The 21,245-nt window shown below is 42.1% G+C and overlaps 1 protein-coding gene across 1 annotated transcript; it reads left to right on the forward strand.

Annotated features, from left to right (window-relative positions):
* Positions 1–1,574: 1,574 nt before the first annotated feature.
* CNOT8 (CCR4-NOT transcription complex subunit 8) lies at positions 1,575–20,442 on the forward strand. The gene is made up of 7 exons (XM_032403581.1): positions 1,575–2,291; positions 9,141–9,322; positions 10,721–10,914; positions 15,026–15,187; positions 15,729–15,873; positions 16,822–16,932; positions 18,732–20,442. The coding sequence occupies exons 2-7, from the start codon at positions 9,206–9,208 to the stop codon at positions 18,879–18,881; spliced, it is 879 nt and encodes a 292-aa protein (XP_032259472.1). The 5' UTR covers positions 1,575–2,291; positions 9,141–9,205; the 3' UTR covers positions 18,882–20,442.
* The last annotated feature ends 803 nt before the right edge of the window (positions 20,443–21,245 follow it).

Genomic DNA, 21,245 nt, shown 5'->3' on the forward strand with positions numbered 1-21,245 from the left:
GTTTCAATTTATTTAGCCTATAATCTCCTAGCTGAGATTTGTTCATGCCTTACTTTTTATAGTTTGTAGTCCAAAAACGATAGCTATTTTTTTTTCCCCAAATAGTAAATTATATTATTGAATATATTCTTCTCCAACTACCCTCTCATTTGTTTGGGACCTCCCTCCCTTTGAGGATTAGTGATTTACACAATTATTCTAATTTTGCAGTAGCATAAATACAGCATGAACTTCCTTGTTTCCAGCAAACACTCCGATGCCTCCTGAAGTACAAGCCATCTGTGTTTTTCATTTCTCTTCAATAACCTGAGAAATGAACACCCAGTTCTGGGTGGAGGGCAGGGGTTTGGGGAAATGGAGATGGTGTGTTTCCTGTTTGATTGTTTCAGTGCACACCAGGCCCAGTGGTGCAGGAAAAAACAAAAATCCAAGAAAGGACTGCAGAGGATGCTCTTCATGTGACTAGCTCCTCCTAGGGCTGTCCTCTCCAGAATCTAATTACAAGCGGGTGAAAGACTATAAACCCACGAGATGGGTGGGGTGTGGGAGTGTTTTGCCTGCTTTCTCCAGGCCAGTATTGCTCAATGGACTGATTGTTAAGTCTTCACCGGAGCTAACACAATGAGTATCATCTCCGGGATAGCAACAGAGACAGGCCAGAAACAATTGTTTATTGAATAGACTTACATATCTTCCTCAGTGCGGGGTGTTTTTTCCATTTATTAATACAGCAACAACCTTATGAGATAGTTACATCCCTATGCAACAGATAAGCAGACAGACACTCATCTGGAGGGGACAAGAGGAGTGGGGTTCGGAAATGCATTTGATGCTCTAATCTGGGGACTGGGGGTGGGAGTTCACCTCCCCGGAGGATAACTTTTGGGAATCCAGTTTGAAATTGCCACTGAAGGCCTGCTCTGCCTCCGGCCTCGGAAATGGAAGCAGGATTTTGTAGAACCCCCTTAGGAGGAAATGTCTAAAAGCAAGAAGGCCCAGTATCTTGGGAGTAAATTTGCTATCCACTTACCAACAGCCCCCTTCAAGGGAAGGCACCTAGCGCTATGGCTAGAGCCCTGCTTTGGGCCCTCCGCACCTGCCTCAGAGACAGGGTGGATCTCTAGCTGAGAGGCCAGGAGGGAGGCTCGGAATTGACAGCTGTGTGCAGGAAGCCACGGCAGGAAAACGCGAGGCCGCGCTGCAGCCGAGCCCGCTCCGACAGACGCTGGCAGACCGCCCCCTTTCCAAGCAGGGTTCAGAGGATCAGGGGGCGGGTGGAGGCTCTAGGGGCTCCTAAGCCAGGCCCAAGCCCAGTGCTCTCGCAAGGAAAATGTGCAGAGCCCGCCTAGCGCCCGCCGTCTCCGAGCTCCTCTTCCCCCGCGGGAGGCCGTGTCTTCTTTGTAACTCGAGCAGGCCCTGGCGGGCCGGTTGCTGTGGTAACGCTGCCCGCCAACTCTGTGAGGCGGGGAGGAGGGAGGCGGGTCTCGCCGGACGTCACCCAGACTCGGTTTGGGGGTGCTGCTCCACCCCCAACTAATTGTTTGCCAGAAAGGAAGCCGAGATCGATGTTTTGTCAGTGAGGGGTCCAGGGGGCTGCATTAGTACAAGGAAGGGGGTGAGGATCCGTTCCTGCCGACGATTTTAACGGTCCATCAAAGCAGGCCGGAGAGGGCGTTGCAATCTGGGGGATTTGGTCAGAAGATCCACGCCCCTTCCTCGGCCTTTGGCGTCTGGGCCAGGCCCACCCGAGCGGGGGCTAGTTCTAGACCACGCCCCTCCTTTGGGCGCGCGGAAGGAGAACCGAAACAGCGTGGTGTTGCTAATTGAATTGAGCCAGTGCAACTAACGCGCCGAGGCCCAGCCCTGGTCCTGTTCCGCAAGCGTCCTGGGAGGCCGCCCCGCCCCGCTGTTTTCGGGGCGCCCTCTTCGTTTTGCGCCTGCGCGTTGCTCTCGCGAGGTCGGGTTGGACGAACACTCACAGTCTCCGGGGCGCGCAGAAGGGGTGGAGCAGGCAGGATCAGGCGCGCGCGCGCGCGTCTGGAGTGACGCTAAAGGAGCAGGCGAGTCGGGAGGATCCAGCGGGTAGAGTGGTTCGGCCAAGTTTTTAGGTGGGCAGTACGTAAGGCTGCTCTGGGCACGAGGGCGCCCATCTCACTGGCCCGCTCGGTTCCCGGAGCGGATCCGGGGCAGGCGGAGAGCGCCGGGTCAGGGGCCGCCGCCGCCGCCGCTGCTCCCGGGGGCCTGTGCCCGCCAGCCCGCCAGTCCGCGCTTCGCGGGCCCAGCAGCTCAGGGTAAGCGGGCCCACGCTGACCAGAGAGGAGCGTGAGATGAGAGAGTGTGGGAGGCCATCGGGACCTGTGGGAAGAAGGGGGATGGGGGCGTGAGTGAGGGGCAGGGGGTGTGAAAAGAGAAAGAGGCCCATCGAAGAGTGGTAATAATACCAACCACTACCACACAATAATAATATTCTAGTGTTATGTGCCAGGACTTTATAAAGCACCTTATATGCTTCATTCTGTTAACCTCTACTACAGTCCTCCGAGGTGTATATTATTGAACCCATTTTACAACATAGGAAAACTGAGGCACCAGAGAGGTTAAGTAACTTACGCAAAGCCACACGGCTAGTTGGTGGCCTGGGTTCGAACGTAGGTCTTTCTGGCCTGAAAGCCTGTAATTTTAATATCTTTGTTTTGGGGGGAAAAAAAAGGTGGATATAAGGGAAGGGGCGGGATGAGTGTTGTTTGGAGAGGGAGAGTGATCCAGAACAGGAAGAAAATGTTGATGGGAGACTGTAAGGGAGAGGACCTGAGTTTGGAACCTCGCGGGCCTCTCGCTTCTTGGTTCTTTTGGCCCCACAACTTTTCCTTGCGGTTCTGTGTTTATGAACCATAGCTATTGCCTGGACCACATGGTTGGTTTTAAGAACTGGTTGAACTGCGGTTCAGTCCAGGGTAGTTATCCTCGGACACTGTTCTGGGGGCAGGAGTGATGGAGGACGGCGAGGGCCACCGCCGCCGTGTATAGAGAGGACCCTCTTCCGAGCTGCTGCCATTTCTTCTCACTTGCTCCTACTTCCTTTTCCATCTTATCCTTGCGCGGCAAAGTCTTTGTTCAGTTCTCTAGAATAGGGAAGTGATGTTTATTGTCTCCTTGCAAGCTTAGGCTTAAAACAAAACCGGAAAAACCAAACATTCTTTTCCTAAGCAAGACCTGGTACTCTGGATTGCTTGCAGAGAAAGCTTTCGGTTGGCTTTATTCGTAGTTGCTCTTTAGAGCTTTCCTGGGTAAATAGGAGCTTTGTTTTGGAGAAGTTTACACTACAGGTCAGCAAGAGCGGTCTGCACAGATTTTACTGCAGATCAGCACAGGCAGGGACCTCAGTAATGTGTGTGTGACCTTTCCTTCTTGAACAGTCCAGTATTGGGAAACAGCAGGTATCAGAGCTTGTGTTTTGCTTTCATATAGAGTGGAGTAGCTCGTGTGGGAGTCACATTTTCATAGAGTGGAGTAGCTCAAGTGGGAGTCAAGATTTAATGTCAGCCTGTGAGGGAAACTTTGCCTGTGATCATAGTTATTCTTAAAAATTCCTTAGGAAGGTGTAAAGTTACAGATGGACATTCTGTTTCTCAGTAAATCTAGCATAGTTTTTCCTTCAGCTTTCAAACTTGTTACTGTTTCTCTGGTTGCAACTCAGAAAAAGTAGCTTACCTTCTGGGGCTATATTGCACAAATAAACATATTTGAATGGGATAGAGTCCTTCCATATTGTGAGGTGTACTGTGCCCTGCTGGCACTGAGAGGCTTAAAAGGAGGAAGACTAACCAAGGAGAACAGTATGTTTGTGATTCCCATCTTGGGATCCTTGTGGAGCATGCGCTCACTGAGTGGAAAGCGGCAGGCAAAACTGACATCATTTATTCTTATTTCTCTTCTCTTTGTCTAGCATATCCAGTAATTTATGCTAAGCTAAATGTGCATACTGTGATTCCTTTTCAATTTTTGAGTGGCACTACATTTTGGGATTTGCAAGCAATTTCCCCACAATTTTCCTAGATAAGGGTTTGGTGCGAGGACGTCTTATATATTTTTGCCAGTGGTATGCACTTGTGTTCCATATTTATCAGATATGTGTAACAAGGGTTAGGTTTTTGAAACTAGCTTAGCTTTTTTTAAGGTTTTATTTATTTATTTGAGAGTGAGAGAGCACGAGCTGCGAGGAGGGGCAGAGGGAGAAGGAGAAGCAGACTCCCTGCTGAGCAGGGAGCCTGACAATGCGGGGCTCCATCCCAGGACTCATGATCTGAGCCACCATCTAAGCCCTGTGGCTTAGCTTTTTAAAAAAATTTTCTTGGAAGTGGAAGTCATGATAGTGCCTTTCAAAATATTATAATGTCTCTGAATTTCAGTTTCCTTTTTTTTTTAAGATTTATTTTTTTGAGAGAGAGAAAGCCAGAGAGAGTCTGAGCTGGGGGGAGGGGCAGAGGGAGAGGGACAAGCAGACTCTCTGCTGAGCAGGGACCCCGACACTGGGCATGATCCCAGGACCCCGGGATCATGACCTGAGCTGAAGGCAGACACTTAACCAACTGAGCCACCCAGGCATCCCTAGTTTTCTTATCTGTAAAATGTAGAGGAAGATACCACTGTACAAAGTTGTTGTGAGATTTCTCCACTGTTAATTTTGAAGCAGAACCCCACATTTCGTATCATATCACCTATATCTGTTTCGCATTATCTCTAAAAGATAAGGACTCTTTTTAAAAAAACCATGACAATATAACACCAAAAAAAGTAAAAAACCCCCAAACAAAAAACCAAACCAGCAATTGTTCAGACTTTTGTCTTGAAAATGTCACTTTTAAAAAAAATTTCTAACAGTTTGTTTAAAGATCTAATTAGGGCCTATAGATTTTGATTGGTTGATAAGTCTCTTGAGAGTCTTCTATTTTTATTTCTTGCAATTTGTTGAAGTTGGGTTATTCTGTAGTTTCCCACAGTAGTTTCTGGATTTTGCTGATTGCCTTTCTGTGGTGTCATTTAACCTGTTCCTCTGTCCTATTTATTTCCTGTAAATTGGTCTAGAGGTTTGGTCAGATTCAAGTTAGATTTTTTTTTTTAAAGATTTTATTTATTTATTTGACAGAGACATAGCGAGAGAGGGAACACAAGCCGGAGGACTGGTAGAGGGAGAAGCAGGCTTCCCGCTGAGCAGGGAGCCCTATGTGGGGCTCAATCCCAGGACCCTGGGATCGTGACCTGAGCTGAAGGCAAACACTTAACGACTGAGCCACCCAGATGCCCCTCAAGTTAGATTTTTTTTTTTAAGATTTTATTTATTTTAGAGAGAGAGCGCGCAAGCGACCATGCTGCCCCCCCCCCCCCCAGGCATGAGTCGGGGGAGGGAGTGGGGACAGAGGGAGAGGCAGAGAATCCCAAGCAGACTCCCCGCTGAGCACGGAGCCTGCTGCAGGGTTTTATCCCAGGACTCTGAGATCATGACCTGAGCAAAATCAAGAGTGGGACACTTAACCAACTGAGCCATCCAGCTGCCCCTCAAGTTTGATTTTTTTTTGGCAAGTGTAATTTCATAGTGGTGATGTGTTCTCTCAGGAGGCACATAATACCTGGTTGTCTCTTTCTGTGGTTATTGCAGCCATTATGATACTTTTAACAACTTTATTGAAGTATAATTTACATACTATAAAACTAGAGTTCAGCAATTTTTAGTAAATTTACGGAGTTGTGCAGTCATCAGGTAGTTGAGTTTGGTAACCTTTCCATCACCTCAGTAAAATATCTCATGCCATTTACAGTTAATGCCCGTTCCCATTCCATTGCTGTAGTCTACTTTCTGCCTTTATAGATTTACCTTTTCTGAATATTCCATATAAATGCCATTATGATTATTGCCCAGATCTATGAATTCTTTAGGAGCTACAAAACAGTGATATTCTATCATTCTGTATTTGTTAGCTTTATAACTTCTATTAAAAGAAACTTTCCCTCAACTCTTTAGTTACTTAGTACGATTTATATAGGAAAGACAAGATACATACTTTTAAAAAATAAATTAACTAGCATTCTCCATTGGTGACCAATAAAATTTATTTTCTCAGGTTTAAATCTATGAGTTCAGGGGTGCCTGGGTGGCTCAGTTGGTTAAGCATCTGCCTTGGGCTCAGGTCATGATCCCGGGGCCCTGGGATTGAGGCGCCCCCCCCACCCCTGCTGCTCTCCCTGCTTGTGCTCTCTCATTCTCTCTCAAATAAATAAAGTCTTAAAAAAAATAAATCCATGAGTTCATAGTGAACTGTCTTAGAAGTTTGAAGACATTGTAGTGACTATTCATAATGGTGTTTCTATTATCTTTTATATATATATAAAATATTTTTATATTTTACTCAGATTATTTCCTGAGTTCTTTTGACACAACCTTAAGAGCTTCTTAGCTGGGGAGCCCGGTTCTAAGGGTTTAGTGTAAATACCTAATTGTCTTCTTTATAACCCTGCTTTTTTCTGCTTCGAGACCAAAGGCATTTTTTTGCTTGGGTCCCTTTTGCTGTTTGGCTTTTATGGAAATGTCTTCATAGTCATACCCACTTCCCCTAAAGTAGTTTATGGTTGTGCTTGAAATGACACCAAAAAGGAAGTGCATTGTTTAAGTTAGGAAAATAAGGAAGTGAAGTGGTACTGATTTAACATTAATGGGCATAGAAATGGCTTTCTGCCCTCCTGCCGGGGAAAACCTTAAACCTTAAACACAGTTTAGAATCTAATCCGTCCTAACATTTTCTTAATTATGGTCATATCATGGAATTTACTCCACCCTCAGTTTGAACTTCTGCCCTTTACGGATGTTCTTTATTTGTTCATTTGCAAGCCTTTAATTCGTGCCCATCGTGTACAGGACTGAAATGAGAAGAAATGGTTTCTGCCTTCAAGAAGTGTCCACCCAGGGTGCCTGGGTGGCTCAGTTGGTTAAGTGACTGCCTTTGGCTCAGGTCATGATCCTGGAGTCCCAGGATGGAGTCCCACATCTGGCTCCCTGCTCAGCAGGGAGTCTGCTTCTCCCTCTGACCCTCCCCCTTCTCATGCTCTCTCTCCCTCTCTCAAAGAAATAAACAAAATTAAAAAAAAAATTGCTGGAATTAAAAAAAAAAAAGGAAGTGCCCACCCATATTTGTTAGGAAGTTACCACAGTCTACTTAAGTTTCAGAGTAATTATAGTCTATTATAATTTCAGAAAAACATCTGTTGAAGTGTTGTGTACCTTAAATAAATGGAATCTTTCAGGGTTGCTGACAAACCAAAAGATCAGTTTCTCAGACTTTTCTCAGAGAAATGATGACATTTGAGAATGACAATTTTGTTTTGATCTAGATTCTTATTGTTGCTTTTGCCTGTCTTGAAAGTAGGAAGTAAAGATTAATTTTACTGTTTCTAGGAATTTTCCTCTGAATATATATCTATATACTGTAGCCCACTCTTACGTTGAGGGTCCATGTGGTGGGGTTGCCTTTTTAAATAAAGGCCATTACAATAAGCTTCTTTGGTCTTTTTGTAACTAAGCATCTCATTATTATAATAACAGCATTACTCTGAAGCTGAATCATGTTGAGTTTTATCTTGCAGAATACTGTTCCCCTCCATAGTTTACTCCCAGAATATGAACTATAACTCATTATGCTTTCTGGCTGAATTATTTATACTTGCCGTCTTCTCTATTCCTGTTGTTGAATTGCTTAGTTTCTTTATATTATTATGTGTTTAAAAGTAGACATTAGTAATTCCAATTCTTGGGCACCTGGGTGGCTCAGTCGTTAGGCGTCTGCCTTCAGCTCGGGTCATGCCTGGGATCTAGCCCCGCATCGGGCTCTCTGCTCCACGGGAAGCCTGCTTCTCCCTCTCCCCTCCCTCTGCTTGTGTTCCCTCTCTCGCTGTGTCTCTCTCTGTCAAATAAAATCTTTAAAAAAAAAAAAATTCCAATTCTTATTTTCATTGTGGTGGTTAAAGTTTCAAATTAGGAGATGGCGTTGGTTTTTACCACTTAAATCCCTAACTTCATGATCTATTTGCACAAGTCTAAAGAGGCACTATATTAAGTTAGTTAATTGCCTCTAGTTATATTTGACTTTTGGATTGTGGAGAAAAAGAATTTCCCCTTTTATAGGGGGCAGAGGGAGGAGTCCCATGACCATATTCACTATGTATTTGTTAAGACTTACGTATGAGAGTTTAGGTCTACATACTTTCAGGCTTTCAAAGATCCTAGTACATACATTTATTTATTTATTTATTTATTTTGTTTGTTTATTTATTTTTTAAAGATTTTATTTATTTATTTGACAGAGACACAGCGAGAGAGGGAACACAAGTGGGGAAGAGGGAGAAGCAGGCTTCCCGCTGAGCAGGGAGCCTGATGTGGGGCTCGATCCCAGGACCCTGAGATCATGACCTGAGCAGAAGGCAGATGCTTAATGGCTGAGCCCCCCAGGCCCCCGCCCCCCGCCAGTACATTTAAACTGGCTAAAGTGATTCCTTAAAAATGTTTCCATGATTTGGTCTCTGTGCAAAGTGTTGTGAAAGTCATAGATAAGGGAATATTTGTGGTCACTGGGACCTATTTTAGTCTTTAGATAGTCTGAAAAGGGCTCAAATACTTGTTTACGGTAGTGGTTTCACTTCTGTGCTAAAGGGCAGCTTGGGCAAAAGTTTCTTCCCCTCCCTCCCTTCCTCCCTCCCTTCCTTCCTTCCTATTTTATTTTTAAGTAATCTCTGCACCCAACATGGGTCTCAAACTTACAACCCTGAGATCAGGAGTTGCATGTTCTACCAACTGAGCCAGCCCAGCACCCCAGTTTCTTCAGATTTCTGAAGTAATTTTAGTTTCTTTGGGCCAGAGAACTGTGTGTGTATGTGGTGTGTGTGTGTGTGTGTGTGTGTGTGTGTGTGTGTCTATCTTTGTCTTGACAAAGGCAAGTTTCCCCACCATATAAAATGGAGAATGAAGATAAATATAATAGTCTTAATGTTTTGGCTTAAACTGATGAAGTGATTTTTTTTTTTCATCTTTGTTTTGTTGACATTATGCCAGTGTGTAAATTTATGTGATTTTAAAATAATGTTTTTGAATCTAGATCAGATCAAGCATCGGTTTACCCTCTAACAGTCAGCTGAAAGCGACTTCGCAAGTTTCTTCAAGATGCCTGCAGCACTTGTGGAGAACAGTCAGGTTATCTGTGAAGTCTGGGCCAGCAATCTAGAAGAAGAGATGAGGAAGATCCGAGAAATTGTGCTCAGTTACAGTTATATTGCCATGGTAAAGAGCTCAACTCTGTTTGACTCACTTTCTACTATGGACTTAGGGGATATTCAGTGTGAGATTTTGAAAGCAAGGATTACACTAAAGCCATGGTAAATTAAACTTGGTGGAAGGTTGTGATGCTTTTATGAAACGTCAAGGTAGTCATTGTGTCTGAGAAGGATATAACCTCTAGTAGCTTAGATTTTCTGTAATGTTACTTTGTGTTTAATAGTGTTTAAGGCAGAAGTTATGTCAGCCCATAGGGCACATCTGTCCCGCAGATACGGTGAATTTGAAATGGTTTTTTTAAAATGGTGTTTAAAAATGGTTTTTAAAAATTAGCTATCAGCATGTAAAAATTAAGAGATCTCTTTTAAAGTCCAGATATCTGGCATCTCTGGAAAAAAATGGGAAGATCTGGCATTACAGGATTCACAGTCCTGCCTGATACTGAGTGGTGGGAGAGGCAGATGTGTGTCATGGTGATATTAAGGCCTCTTCTAGAGGAGCCGTGCACTGTCTAGTTTGCTTTAGTCCCTGTTACTCATAAGCAGTAAGTCTTTAGCCTTGTATTTAAAACTGCCTGTGATCTTGTTCCAGGCTTTTTACTCATGGTAAATGTAGCTATTGTTTTTTTCTGAATGGCTGTTTCATTTCCCTCTATTTGTATTTTTATTCATACATTGTTCTCAACCTAAGCTTTTTTTTTTTTTTTAAAGATTTTATTTATTTATTTGAGAGAGAGAGAGGGAGAGCACAGAGGAAGCATGAGAGAGAGAAGCAGGCTCCCTGCTGAGCAGAGAGCCCGACAGCCCGACGTGGGGCTTGATCCCAGGACCCTGAGATCATGACCTGAGCCAAAGGCAGCGGCTTAACCCACTGAGCCACCCAGGCGCCCCTCAACCTAAACTTTTTTTAATTCACTGTATATGAATGTAAAATGTTCTTAATTGATCTGTAGTTAGTCACCTACTCTAACTCACATCCTGCGTAGGATCTCCAAGTTGCTGCGCAAAACTTCATGATTCTAGTGCTATTTGTGTAGATATCAATGAGATAAGTATTTTTTTTTTTTTTTGTAAAGATTTTATTTATTTATTTGAGAGAGAGAATGAGAGAGAGAGAGCACATGAGAAGGGGGAGGGTCAGAGGGAGAAGCAGACTCCCTGCTGAGCAGGGCGTCCGATGCGGGACTCGATCCTGGGACTCCAGGATCATGACCTGAGCCGAAGGCAGTCGCTCAACCAACTGAGCCACCCAGGCGCCCGAGATCAGTATTTTAATATAGGTATTTGTGCCCAAGCTTGGGTCTTGTCACATAACTTTTATAAATTAAGATAATATTTAAGAATGATCAATTCAGCATCTACTGTTTTGTGAAACCTTATGATGAGAGACCTTTTCCTTTTCTAGGACACAGAATTTCCAGGTGTTGTCGTACGACCAATTGGTGAATTTCGTAGTTCCATAGATTACCAGTATCAGCTTTTACGGTGCAATGTTGACCTTTTAAAAATTATCCAGCTGGGCCTTACATTCACAAACGAAAAGGGAGAATATCCTTCTGGAATCAACACTTGGCAGTTCAACTTCAAATTTAACCTTACGTAAGTGTCTGAAACATTTCTCAGTGTTGTTCTTAGATCTGCTACATTTGTGCAGACTGTGATTTCTAACTGACTTTATTAATATGAAGTTTTGTTTCCATTGAAACCAGGTAAGGGTTGGGCACAGCATTCAAATAGAGGATGGAATAAGGAATCTCAGAAAGTAAAGTCCCCCTTAAAGAATTCTTGCAGGTCAGCAATAAAAAGACAACTCAGTTAAAAATGGGTATCAGATCTGAATAGACAGTTCTCCAGAGAAGATATAGATATGGCTAATAAACCCGTGAAAAGATGGTCACCATAATTAGTCATGAGGGAAATGCAAATCAAAATGACAGTGAGAGACCACTTTATACCCACCAGGTGGCTGTAATAAAAAAGACACAACAAATGTTGGCAAGGGTGTAGAGAATTAGAACCCTCATATATTGCTATTGGGAAAGTAAAATGGTGTAGCCTCTTTGGAAAACAGGTAGTTTCTCACAAGGTTAAATGTGGAGTTAGGCCCCAAGTGGGAACAATCCAAATGTCTGTGAGCTGATGGATAAAACAAATATGGTATATCCATGCCATGGAATGTTATTGGACAGTAAAAGGAAAGTAGTAGTAATATATGTTGTATATTGATGTGCTTTGAAAACATGCTAAGGGAAAGAAGCCAGACACAAAAGACCACATATTGTAGGATTCTGTTTATATGAAATGTTCAAAATAGGCAAATTGATAGAGTCAGAATAGGTTAGTGGTTGTCTAGGATGTAGGGGGGTGGTGAGATTATAGGGTAGTGGGGAGTGATTGCATAATGGGTATGGGTTTTCTTTTTGAGGTAGTAAAATGGTTTATAATTGACCATGATGGGTGGTTGCACAACTCTGAAAATAACTAAAAGTGATTGAATTGTATACTTTATTAAAAAAATTTTTTTTTTAAGATTTTATTTATTTATATGCCAGACAGAGAGAGTGCACAAGCAGGGGGCGCGGCAGGCAGAGGGAGAAGCAGGCTCCCCGCTGAGCAGGGAGCCTGATGCAGGGCTCGATCCTAGGACTCTGGGATCATGATCTGAGCCAAAGGCAGATGCTTAACCGACTGAGCCACCCAGGCGACTCTATTTTTTAAATTTTTAAAAAAAGATTTATTTGAGAGAGAGAGTGTGTGCGTGGGGGTGGGGGTTGGAGGGGTAGAGGAAGAGGGAGAGAGAGTCTTAAGCAGACTCCATGCAGAGGGTAGAGCCTGATGCATGTTATGACCCTGAGATCATGACTTGAGCTGAAACCAAGAGTCAGTCACTTAACTGACTGTGCTACCCAGGCACCCTGAAGTGTGTACTTTATTTTTTAAAAAGATTTTATTTATCCGAGAGAGAGAGAGAGAGAGAGAGAGAAAGGGAGGGAGGAAGAGAGAGGGAGAGATCACAAACGGGGGAGGGATAGAGGGAGAAGCAGGCTCCCTGATGAGCAGGGAGCCCGATGCGGGACTTGATCCCAGAACCCTGGGATCATGACCTGAGCTGAAAGCAGACATTTTTAACCGACTGAGCCACCCAGGTGCCCAGAAGTGTATATTTTAAATGAGTAAATGTTTAATGTGTGAATTATAGCTTAATAAGGCTATTTACAGCGAAAAAGTAAAGTTAATTCTCCAGTTAGGTGAATTGTAGTTCTGCCATTTTTCATCTGGGTGATTTGGGGTTAGTAATTTTACCTTCTGTAATTCAGTTTCCTTAACTGTAAAACAGGATTATTATTATTTTTCATAATAGAAGAAATAAGGGAATGAGTAGATGTTAATTAAGGGTAGTTGAAACTGAAGCCTATCTGATAGTGGGTGAATTTTGATGTTTTTAAAATACGGTAAACACATAACATAAAATTTACCATCTCAGCCATTTTTAAGTCTGCAGTTCAGTAGTATTAAGTATGTTTGTGTTGTTGTGAAGCAGACCCCCAGAACTTTCTCATCTTGTAAATCTGACACTCTACCCATTGAACAACTCTCCCTTTTTCTTCTCCAGATCGTGGTGAACCACATTACTACTTTCTGTTTCTATGAATTTGTTTTGGTTACCTCATATAAGTGGAATCATACAGTATTTGTCATTTTGTGACTGGCGTATTTCACTTAGCATGATATCCTTAAGGTTCATCCATGTTGTGGCATATTGCAGAATTTCCTTCCTTTTTAAGACTGAATAATATTCCATTGCATATTTAGACCCCATTTTGTTTATCTGTTCATTCATTGATGGACATTTAGGTTGTTTCCACCTCTTGACTGTTGGGAGTAGTGCTGCTATGAATGTGGATGTGCAAACATTTTCACCACCGTGCTTTTCATTCTTTTGGATATATACACAGAAGTGGGATTGCTGGATCATTTGGTAGTTTGTTTTTAATTTTTTGAGGATGATGTAATTTTTTTTTTCTTTCTTTTTTGAGAGAGAGAGCACGCACGAGAGCGTGCATGTGCATGCGGGGGAGGGCTGGGGAGGGGCAGAGGGAGTCTGCAGTCAGTGCAGAGCCTGGTGCAGGGCTCGATCTCAGACCCTGAGATCATGACAAGAGTCAAATGCTTAACTGACAGCCACCCATATGCCCCAGGATGATGTAATTTTTTAAGGGGAAAATTTAGGAGAGACTATCATTTTGCTGATTGTATGAGGTAGTTTTAGTGTATTTCTGATTGGGCCACAGTACTCAAGTAGTGCTTTATTTAACAGCACCAGGAGCATTATAACTCAGGAATAATTTTTTGATTGTTCATGTACTTTGGAGATTTCTTTGAGGTTCAGAAATAATTTGGGGTGATGATCTGGATCTTTCCTTTAACTGCATTTTTTTTTAGTTCATTGCCAAAGCCTATTATTATTTATGCCTTAATGGTAATTAATACACAAAGGAAAATAAGGGTTGTTTGTTATTGTAGAGTTTATGTATGTGTTTAAAACAATGCTTGTTTTAGGTGAAACAAAACAATGTGATTCATCACTGGTTTTAATTTAGTAGAAAAAAAAATTTTTTTTTTTTAAAGATTTTATTTATTTATTTGACAGAGAGAGAGACAGCGAGAGCAGGAACACAAGCAGGGGGAGTGGGAGAGGGAGAAACAGGCTTCCTGCTGAGCAGGGAGCCTGATGCGGGACTCGATCCCAGGACCCTGGGATCATGACCTGAGCCAAAGGCAGATGCTTAGCAACTGAGCCACCCAGGCGCCCTAGTAGGAAAAATTTAAGATTAGGTTTGTTTTTTCTTTTTCCGAGTTGTCCTAAGTTTATCTGAAAAACAAATGTAAAAACAGTGAAATCTAGTGGAAAAGGAGTTACATAATTTATTTCCCTACTTTTGTAGTATGTGGTATTGTAAATATTCCTCTGTTTAAACTGATGGATGTATCTTTGCTGTGGAATATTATGCCAGAGTTGCAAAGGATGTGGTATATCTATGAGCATTGGTCTGGAAAGATGGTCTGTGCTGTGTAGATATAGGGATGGAGGTGTGTATGTGTAGGTAGAGCAAATAGCCTTCAAGGATACATAAACTGAGTTATTAACAGTTATTTCTATGATGTAACATTATAAGAACATTTTTAAAAATTTTCTGGTAATCTAAATATTTTTGTATTGGTTGATTCTGTTTTTCTGTAAACAATGGGGAAATGTTGAGGTGTCTGGGTGGCTCAGTCGGTTAAGCATCTGCCTTTGGCTCAGGTCATGATTCCAGGGTCCTGGGATCGAGCCCTGCATCAGGCTCCCTGCTCAGTGGGGAGACTGCTTCTCCCTCTCCTGCTTCCCCTCCTTGTGCTCTCTATCTCTGAAATAAATAGAAATCTTCAAAAACAAATACAAACAAACAAACAATGGGGAAATGTGGATCTTTCATAATTAAGAAATTCATTTTGTGGGGGCAAGTCTCACTTTTCCATCAGCCACAGAGATAAGATTATCTACTTTGCATGCTTGCTGGAGTACTGGAAAGAATGAATTGATCTATTCTTAAATTATGAAAGCATTTCGAGAATACTTGTTATGTAATTATAAGATCATGTTGATATTGCTGCCCACTACTTCTCTTAGATTATCCACCAGCTAAGAAGTGAATACCTTCTTTTTTAGAGAGGACATGTACTCCCAGGATTCCATAGATCTCCTTGCTAACTCTGGACTGCAATTTCAGAAGCATGAAGAGGAAGGGATTGACACATTGCACTTTGCAGAACTGCTTATGACATCAGGGGTGGTTCTCTGTGACAACGTCAAATGGCTTTCATTTCATAGGTCAGTCCCAGATAATGTGTATTTCTCTTGCTTTGGGAGCAGGGAATTGAATGCTTATATTATTTCTGCAGTCCTACTGGCTATCTTCTTTTGGTCACTTATGAAGCAGTTACGGAGTTCAAATGGTAATTTGCCCATGTTTCAGTTTTTCAAAAAATACTTTGGAGCTCATACTGGTTTGTTTCATGCACTACTGGGCTCCGTCACATGGCTATCAGTGGGTATGTTCCAAGTGGAATGATGGAGGGTGGGGAAGATCGAAGCACTTGATCATCTTTTTCTTGTCCTTTAAATGGCTGGCCTGAAGTTTATGATGAATAAAACCCAGATTTATAACTCCTTGGGTTCTCTTATATGTCTCTCATATTAGTCTGGTTTGTTGTTATTTAAGGGAAAGTTCAGATTACAGTAGGATAAAGTACTTTGGAAGACTGAAAGTTACTCACAAGGTAGCACCATTAAGTTTTGAGAAATGAAGCAGTTGACTCTGGGGTCTGGTAATTGCTGCTTTTTCACCTCATTGCCTCATTCTCTCTTGTAGTGGCTATGATTTTGGCTACATGGTAAAGTTACTTACAGATTCTCGTTTGCCAGAAGAGGAACATGAATTCTTCCATATTCTGAACCTTTTTTTCCCATCCATTTATGATGTGAAATACCTGATGAAGAGTTGCAAAAATCTTAAGGTACACAATATATATATATATATATATATATATATTTTTTTTTTTTTTTAAGATTTTATTTATTTATTTGACAGAGAGAGACACAACGAGAGAGGGAACACAAGCAGGGGGAATGGGAGAGGGAGAAGCAGGCTTCCCGCGGAGCAGGGAGCCCGATGCGGGGCTGGATCCCAGGACCCTGGGATCATGACCTGAGCCGAAGGCAGACGCTTAACGACTGAGCCACCCAGGTGCCCCTACACAATATTTTTCTTAACAATAAAAAAAAAAAAAGACAAAGCAGCCTTGTCATTTTGCTTTATCACTATTTTTAGAAATTATTAGTATTTATTATTTATTGCTACTTATGTATTCTTCAGTGCTTGCTAGGTGCCAACATTATGCTGGAGTGGGTGTATATAGAGCTGATTGGCACAGGGATTTGTGTGGTGAATGTCTTTAATCCAGGCATAAAGGGAGGCTTCTGCTTCTCTTATTCTGAGGGAGGCGTTCTTCACTTAGGCCCACAAACCTAGTGAAACAGTTGGCAGTGTGAAGCGTATATGTAGTTTGTTATACATGGGGTCTGTAGTGTACCAGATTCTCAGAGGGGTTCTTAACCCTAGATCAAGAACTTAGCACCCTAATAAATTGTTGACATAAGAGATTTTCTGTCTAGAATTGGATTGGTATTTATTTCCTCAATCTCGTTTTATGGACCCGTTAGGGCTTACGGGGCAGAGGTCTGACACAATTAATGATATATAAAAGGAAGGAGTGAAAAGTGAAATATAACACAGTGTATTGTTTGGAGGGCTAGAAAGGGAATATTGCTGGGGTAAGGCCTTAGTAAATGGCCTGTTCCCACTTGTCATCACCAAAAGAATTAAACTAAAAAGTGGACTTAGTTGACTCCAGTAGAGGAGTGGTGGGTCTGAAATATTATCTTTGTTTTCTTTACATCTGCAGGGCGGTCTTCAGGAAGTTGCTGATCAGTTGGATTTGCAGAGAATTGGAAGGCAACACCAGGCAGGCTCAGACTCGCTGCTGACAGGAATGGCATTCTTCAGGATGAAAGAGGTAAGGAGGTGGGTTATCTTTGTGGGCTGAGATTTGTTAAAAATTTGTAGTTCTGACAGAAGTTGATGACAAGTTTGAAAGCAGTTGTTTGTTTGTTATGATGTTCAGTATATTAAAATGTAGTTTGGGAAGCAAAGACATCCTGAAATGGAGGCTCCTCAGCATATTCAAGTCTAGACATGTACTTGGTGTTCTTAGCAGCTCTCATTCTTGCAGTGATTTGCTTTTCTTCTGATTTCTCTAATATGAACACATTTGTTTGAACACTCACTTATTTTACGCTTAATTTCTGTGAATTCTCAAATGTCTGGCAGCTAACATACTCCATGACAAGCTGCAAGTTTACCTCTAAGATCAGGAACAACACAAGCATGCCCACTCTCGCCACTTTTATTCAACATAGTATTGGAAGTCGTAGCCAGAGTAATTAGGCGAGAAAAAGAAATGCAAGGGATCCAAATTGGAATGGAGGAAGTAAAACTGTCACTATTTTCAGAGGGCATGGTATACATAGAAAACTCTAAGGAGTCGACCAAAGAGCTCTTAGAACTAATTAACGAATTCAGTAAAATTTCAGGATACAAAATCAGTTACAAATATCTTGTGTTTCTATATATTAATAATGAACTATCAGAAAGAAGTTAAGAAACAATCCCATTTACAACTGCATCAAAAACAATAAAGTACCTAGGAATAAGTTTAACCAAGGAGGTAAAAGACCTGTACCCTGACAACTATAAGGCATTGATGAAAGAAACTGAAGAAGTCACAAATAAATGGAAAGATATTTGGTGCTCATGGATTGGAAGAATTAATATTCATTTTTTAAAAAGATTTTATTCATTTGAGGCAGAGAGAGGGGCAGAGGGAGAGGGAGAAGCAAACTCCCCACTGAGCAGGGAGCCCGACCCTGGGATCATGACCTGAGCCGGAGGCAGATGCTTAACCAACTGAGCCACCCAGGCACCCCTGGAAGAATTAATATTCTTAAAATGTCCATACTATCCAAAGCAGTCTACAGATTCATTGCAATCTCTATCAAAATTACAGTGGCATTTTTCACAGAAATAGAACAAATGATCTTAAAATTTGTGTGGAACCACAAAAGACCCCAAATAGCCGAAGCATTCTTGAGAAAGAACAACAAAGCTGGTGGCATCATGCTCCCCCTAGGTTCCTTTGGCAACGTCTGGAGACATTTTTGGTTGTCACAATCTGGAGCAGCAGAGGAGAGGCCCACTACTGGCCAGGGATACCACTAAACATCCTACAGTACTACGGTACACTGGACAGCTCCCCTCCATGCCCCCCAACAAGGAATTACCTTGCCCATTAGGGCCAGGGTTGAGATACCCTGCTGAAGTGTGTAATACCCAGTATCTCACTTGTAACAGCCTACTGTTACCCCGTTTTATAGATAGGGAACCATGGCTCAAGGGGAGTTGAAGGTCACACGGTGAGTGTAGAGCCCAAGCTCTTAAGCACTGCACTGCTTGTTAAAGAGAAGGGAGGAAATGGAGGTGGCTATACTAAACAGCGGCAGCAGCCCATGGATCCTGGCAGTAAAAGAACTCATGGAGAATAGAAGTCTGTACAGAAAGGAGAGCCTGTATATTAAAAAAGGAGTATGAAAAGACTATGTAGAGGAGAGGCTCGGAGCCTTTCTTTATGAAGTTACTTTCTAGTTGGGTAGATTTTCAGAGCTTTGAGACAACTGGGAGGTGCTGATGTGGTAGTGTTGAGACTTGGCATGACTCTTGGCGGGATTCTCACCATGGGTTCTCTGTCCTATCCTGCAGTTGTTTTTTGAGGACAGTATTGATGATGCCAAGTACTGTGGGCGGCTCTATGGCCTAGGCACAGGAGTGGCCCAGAAGCAGAATGAGGATGTGGACTCTGCCCAGGAGAAGATGAGCATCCTGGCTATCATCAACAACATGCAGCAGTGATGGCGGCGAGGCTCTGTAGGGCGGGCCTGATCCCAGAGTGGTGCTTATATGCTGACTGTGTATACTGACCTTCCTCCCCAAGAGAAAACGCTTCTTTTGAGCAAACTGTACCTACCATCTGCGGTGACAGAAAGACTTTTGTTGTATTGAAGACAAACGACGTCTTTATTTTAGATCCAGAAGAGGGGAGTTTACTCTGAATTTGTAAACAAGTCTTCCCTATTCCTCATCCCCAAGCCTCTCTCCAGTTGCTTCCTGCCACCAGCATCCATGGCTCATTTGACACCTTTTTAAATATCCAGGACAAGTCAGAAACAGACTAGTAAAATATATATAACTCTTTATCTGTTGTCATTCTTTTTCTTTTAAATCTTGCTACTCTCTGAGGATGAAGACTTTTTGATGTGATTCTCAGCTGAGCTGAGGGCTTCCAGGGGAAGTGGAACAAATGGTGTTTTTGTAAAGTGGGTTATAGATGTCTTTTCCTCCCTTCCTTTTTTTTTTTGAACTTTCTCTAGGACATTTGCTTTCCTCACATTTTGTTAGTCTCTAATTATGTGCTATTATGTGGAAATGAATTAGTGCTGAAATTTTGAAGACCAGATAATGAAAACTTTTATTAAAAACAAAATTCTTCTGAATCTGTCTACCCTTTATTCATGAGGAACTCCAGAATGGGTATTAAGTTCACCACTTTACGTGTCTTTAAGTCTGTGTTCCATTGTGCCACCGAGATTTGCTGTCACGTCTATCATTTGAAATCATTTTAAGTTTTAATATAATAAAGTATCTTGGATTTGTTCCTGAATGAAATAAGATCAGAATTTTGGACCGTAAGTTTATATTTTCAGTAATGTGATTTCAGATGGTCATCTGTGTTTTTCCACATCTCTTTGTTCTCCCTGCTTTTCCTTTCAGCAAACCTGAGGAGAAGTTAGGGAGACTGGTTACGTGAGTACCAGGAATGTGATGAGTCTTTAAGAAGAGTCTTTAAGAAGTTAATAGTGGTACATGTAAACAGGGCAGTAAGGAATTTGGTTAGAGTTCTCTTGGAGTAATATCCCACAAGTGGGGTAGGAAGCTCAGGACTGTTATTTTTTTTTTTTAACTAGTCATTTAAAAAGTACATTGTATTGTTTTTTGAATGACTACAGTATGGACAATTTAGAAAAACCAAAAACCCCTTTGAAATGGTGGAAATGAAACTGGTAACTCACTGAAGTGGATGGATAGTCTTGCATTTTAAAAGCTTATGGAAAACTCAATTTCAAATGATTCGAAAATGTCAAGTATTATAAGCTGGTATTTAAGATGCTTGTAAATATTATTTATGTTTTTAATTTTGTAAAATAAAGATTTCTTTTTAACTACTGGCATGAAGGTTCGGTCTGTCATAGTTGTTAATTGCTGACTGTAGAAGATAGTTATTTGCAATCAGTGACTAGAAGCATCTCACCTGCCCCCAAACTCTTGTCTCCATATCCCCCAAGTTGGCTTGATATAAAATGTCTCACTTTGTAGAAGTTTTTTGTTTTTTTTTTAAGATCTTATTTATTTGAGAGAGAGTGTGAGCGAGAGGAGACCATAAGCAGGGGCAGCGGGAGAGGGAGAAGCAGATTCCCAATGCAGGGCTCGATCCCAAGACCCTGGGATCATGACCTGAGCCAAAGGCAGACACTTAAGCGACTGAGCCACCCAGGCATCCATGTAGGAAGTTTTTAATGACCAGCTGTGTAAATGGAATTGTCTCTTCACTTCATAATCCCTGACTGAGTGTTCACCCTTACTAGGAAAACTAGTTTTAATTCTGTCCTGGGACCACTCCATTTGGTGGATTAGCTTGTTAATTAGTGGACTTTTAAGACAAATGGAACTTGTGGTATTGTAGCATTGGCTCCATACTATTTCCAACCCTTCCAATTGGCACAAAACAGTTTCAAGAAGTCTGGTATAGGAGCAGATCTAGGCTTTTCACTGGGATGTTCACATATAGGAAGAGAGGTATTTATCACTGATTTGTGGTAAAAGCAGCTTAGGTGAGGGTCAGTGGTTCTCAGCCAAGTTCTTTGGCATGCTGGTGACTGTGGGGCCTGCATAGATGTCCTAAATTTATCTTTTTATTTTTTAAAGATTTTATTTATTTATTTGACAGAGACACAGCAGGAGAGGGAACACAAGCAGGGGGAGTGGGAGAGGGAGAAGCAGGCTTCCTGCGGAGCAGGGAGCCCGACACTGGGCTAGATCCCAGGACCCTGAGATCATGACCTGAGCCAAAGGCAGACACTTAACGACTGAGCCACCCAGGGGCCCCTATTTATTTTTTTAAAAGATTTTATTTATTTGAGAGAGAGAGAGAGTGCAAGA

This window comes from Phoca vitulina, unplaced genomic scaffold (genome assembly GCF_004348235.1).
Source record: "Phoca vitulina isolate PV1807 unplaced genomic scaffold, GSC_HSeal_1.0 scaffold6, whole genome shotgun sequence".
Lineage (NCBI taxonomy): Eukaryota > Metazoa > Chordata > Mammalia > Carnivora > Phocidae > Phoca > Phoca vitulina.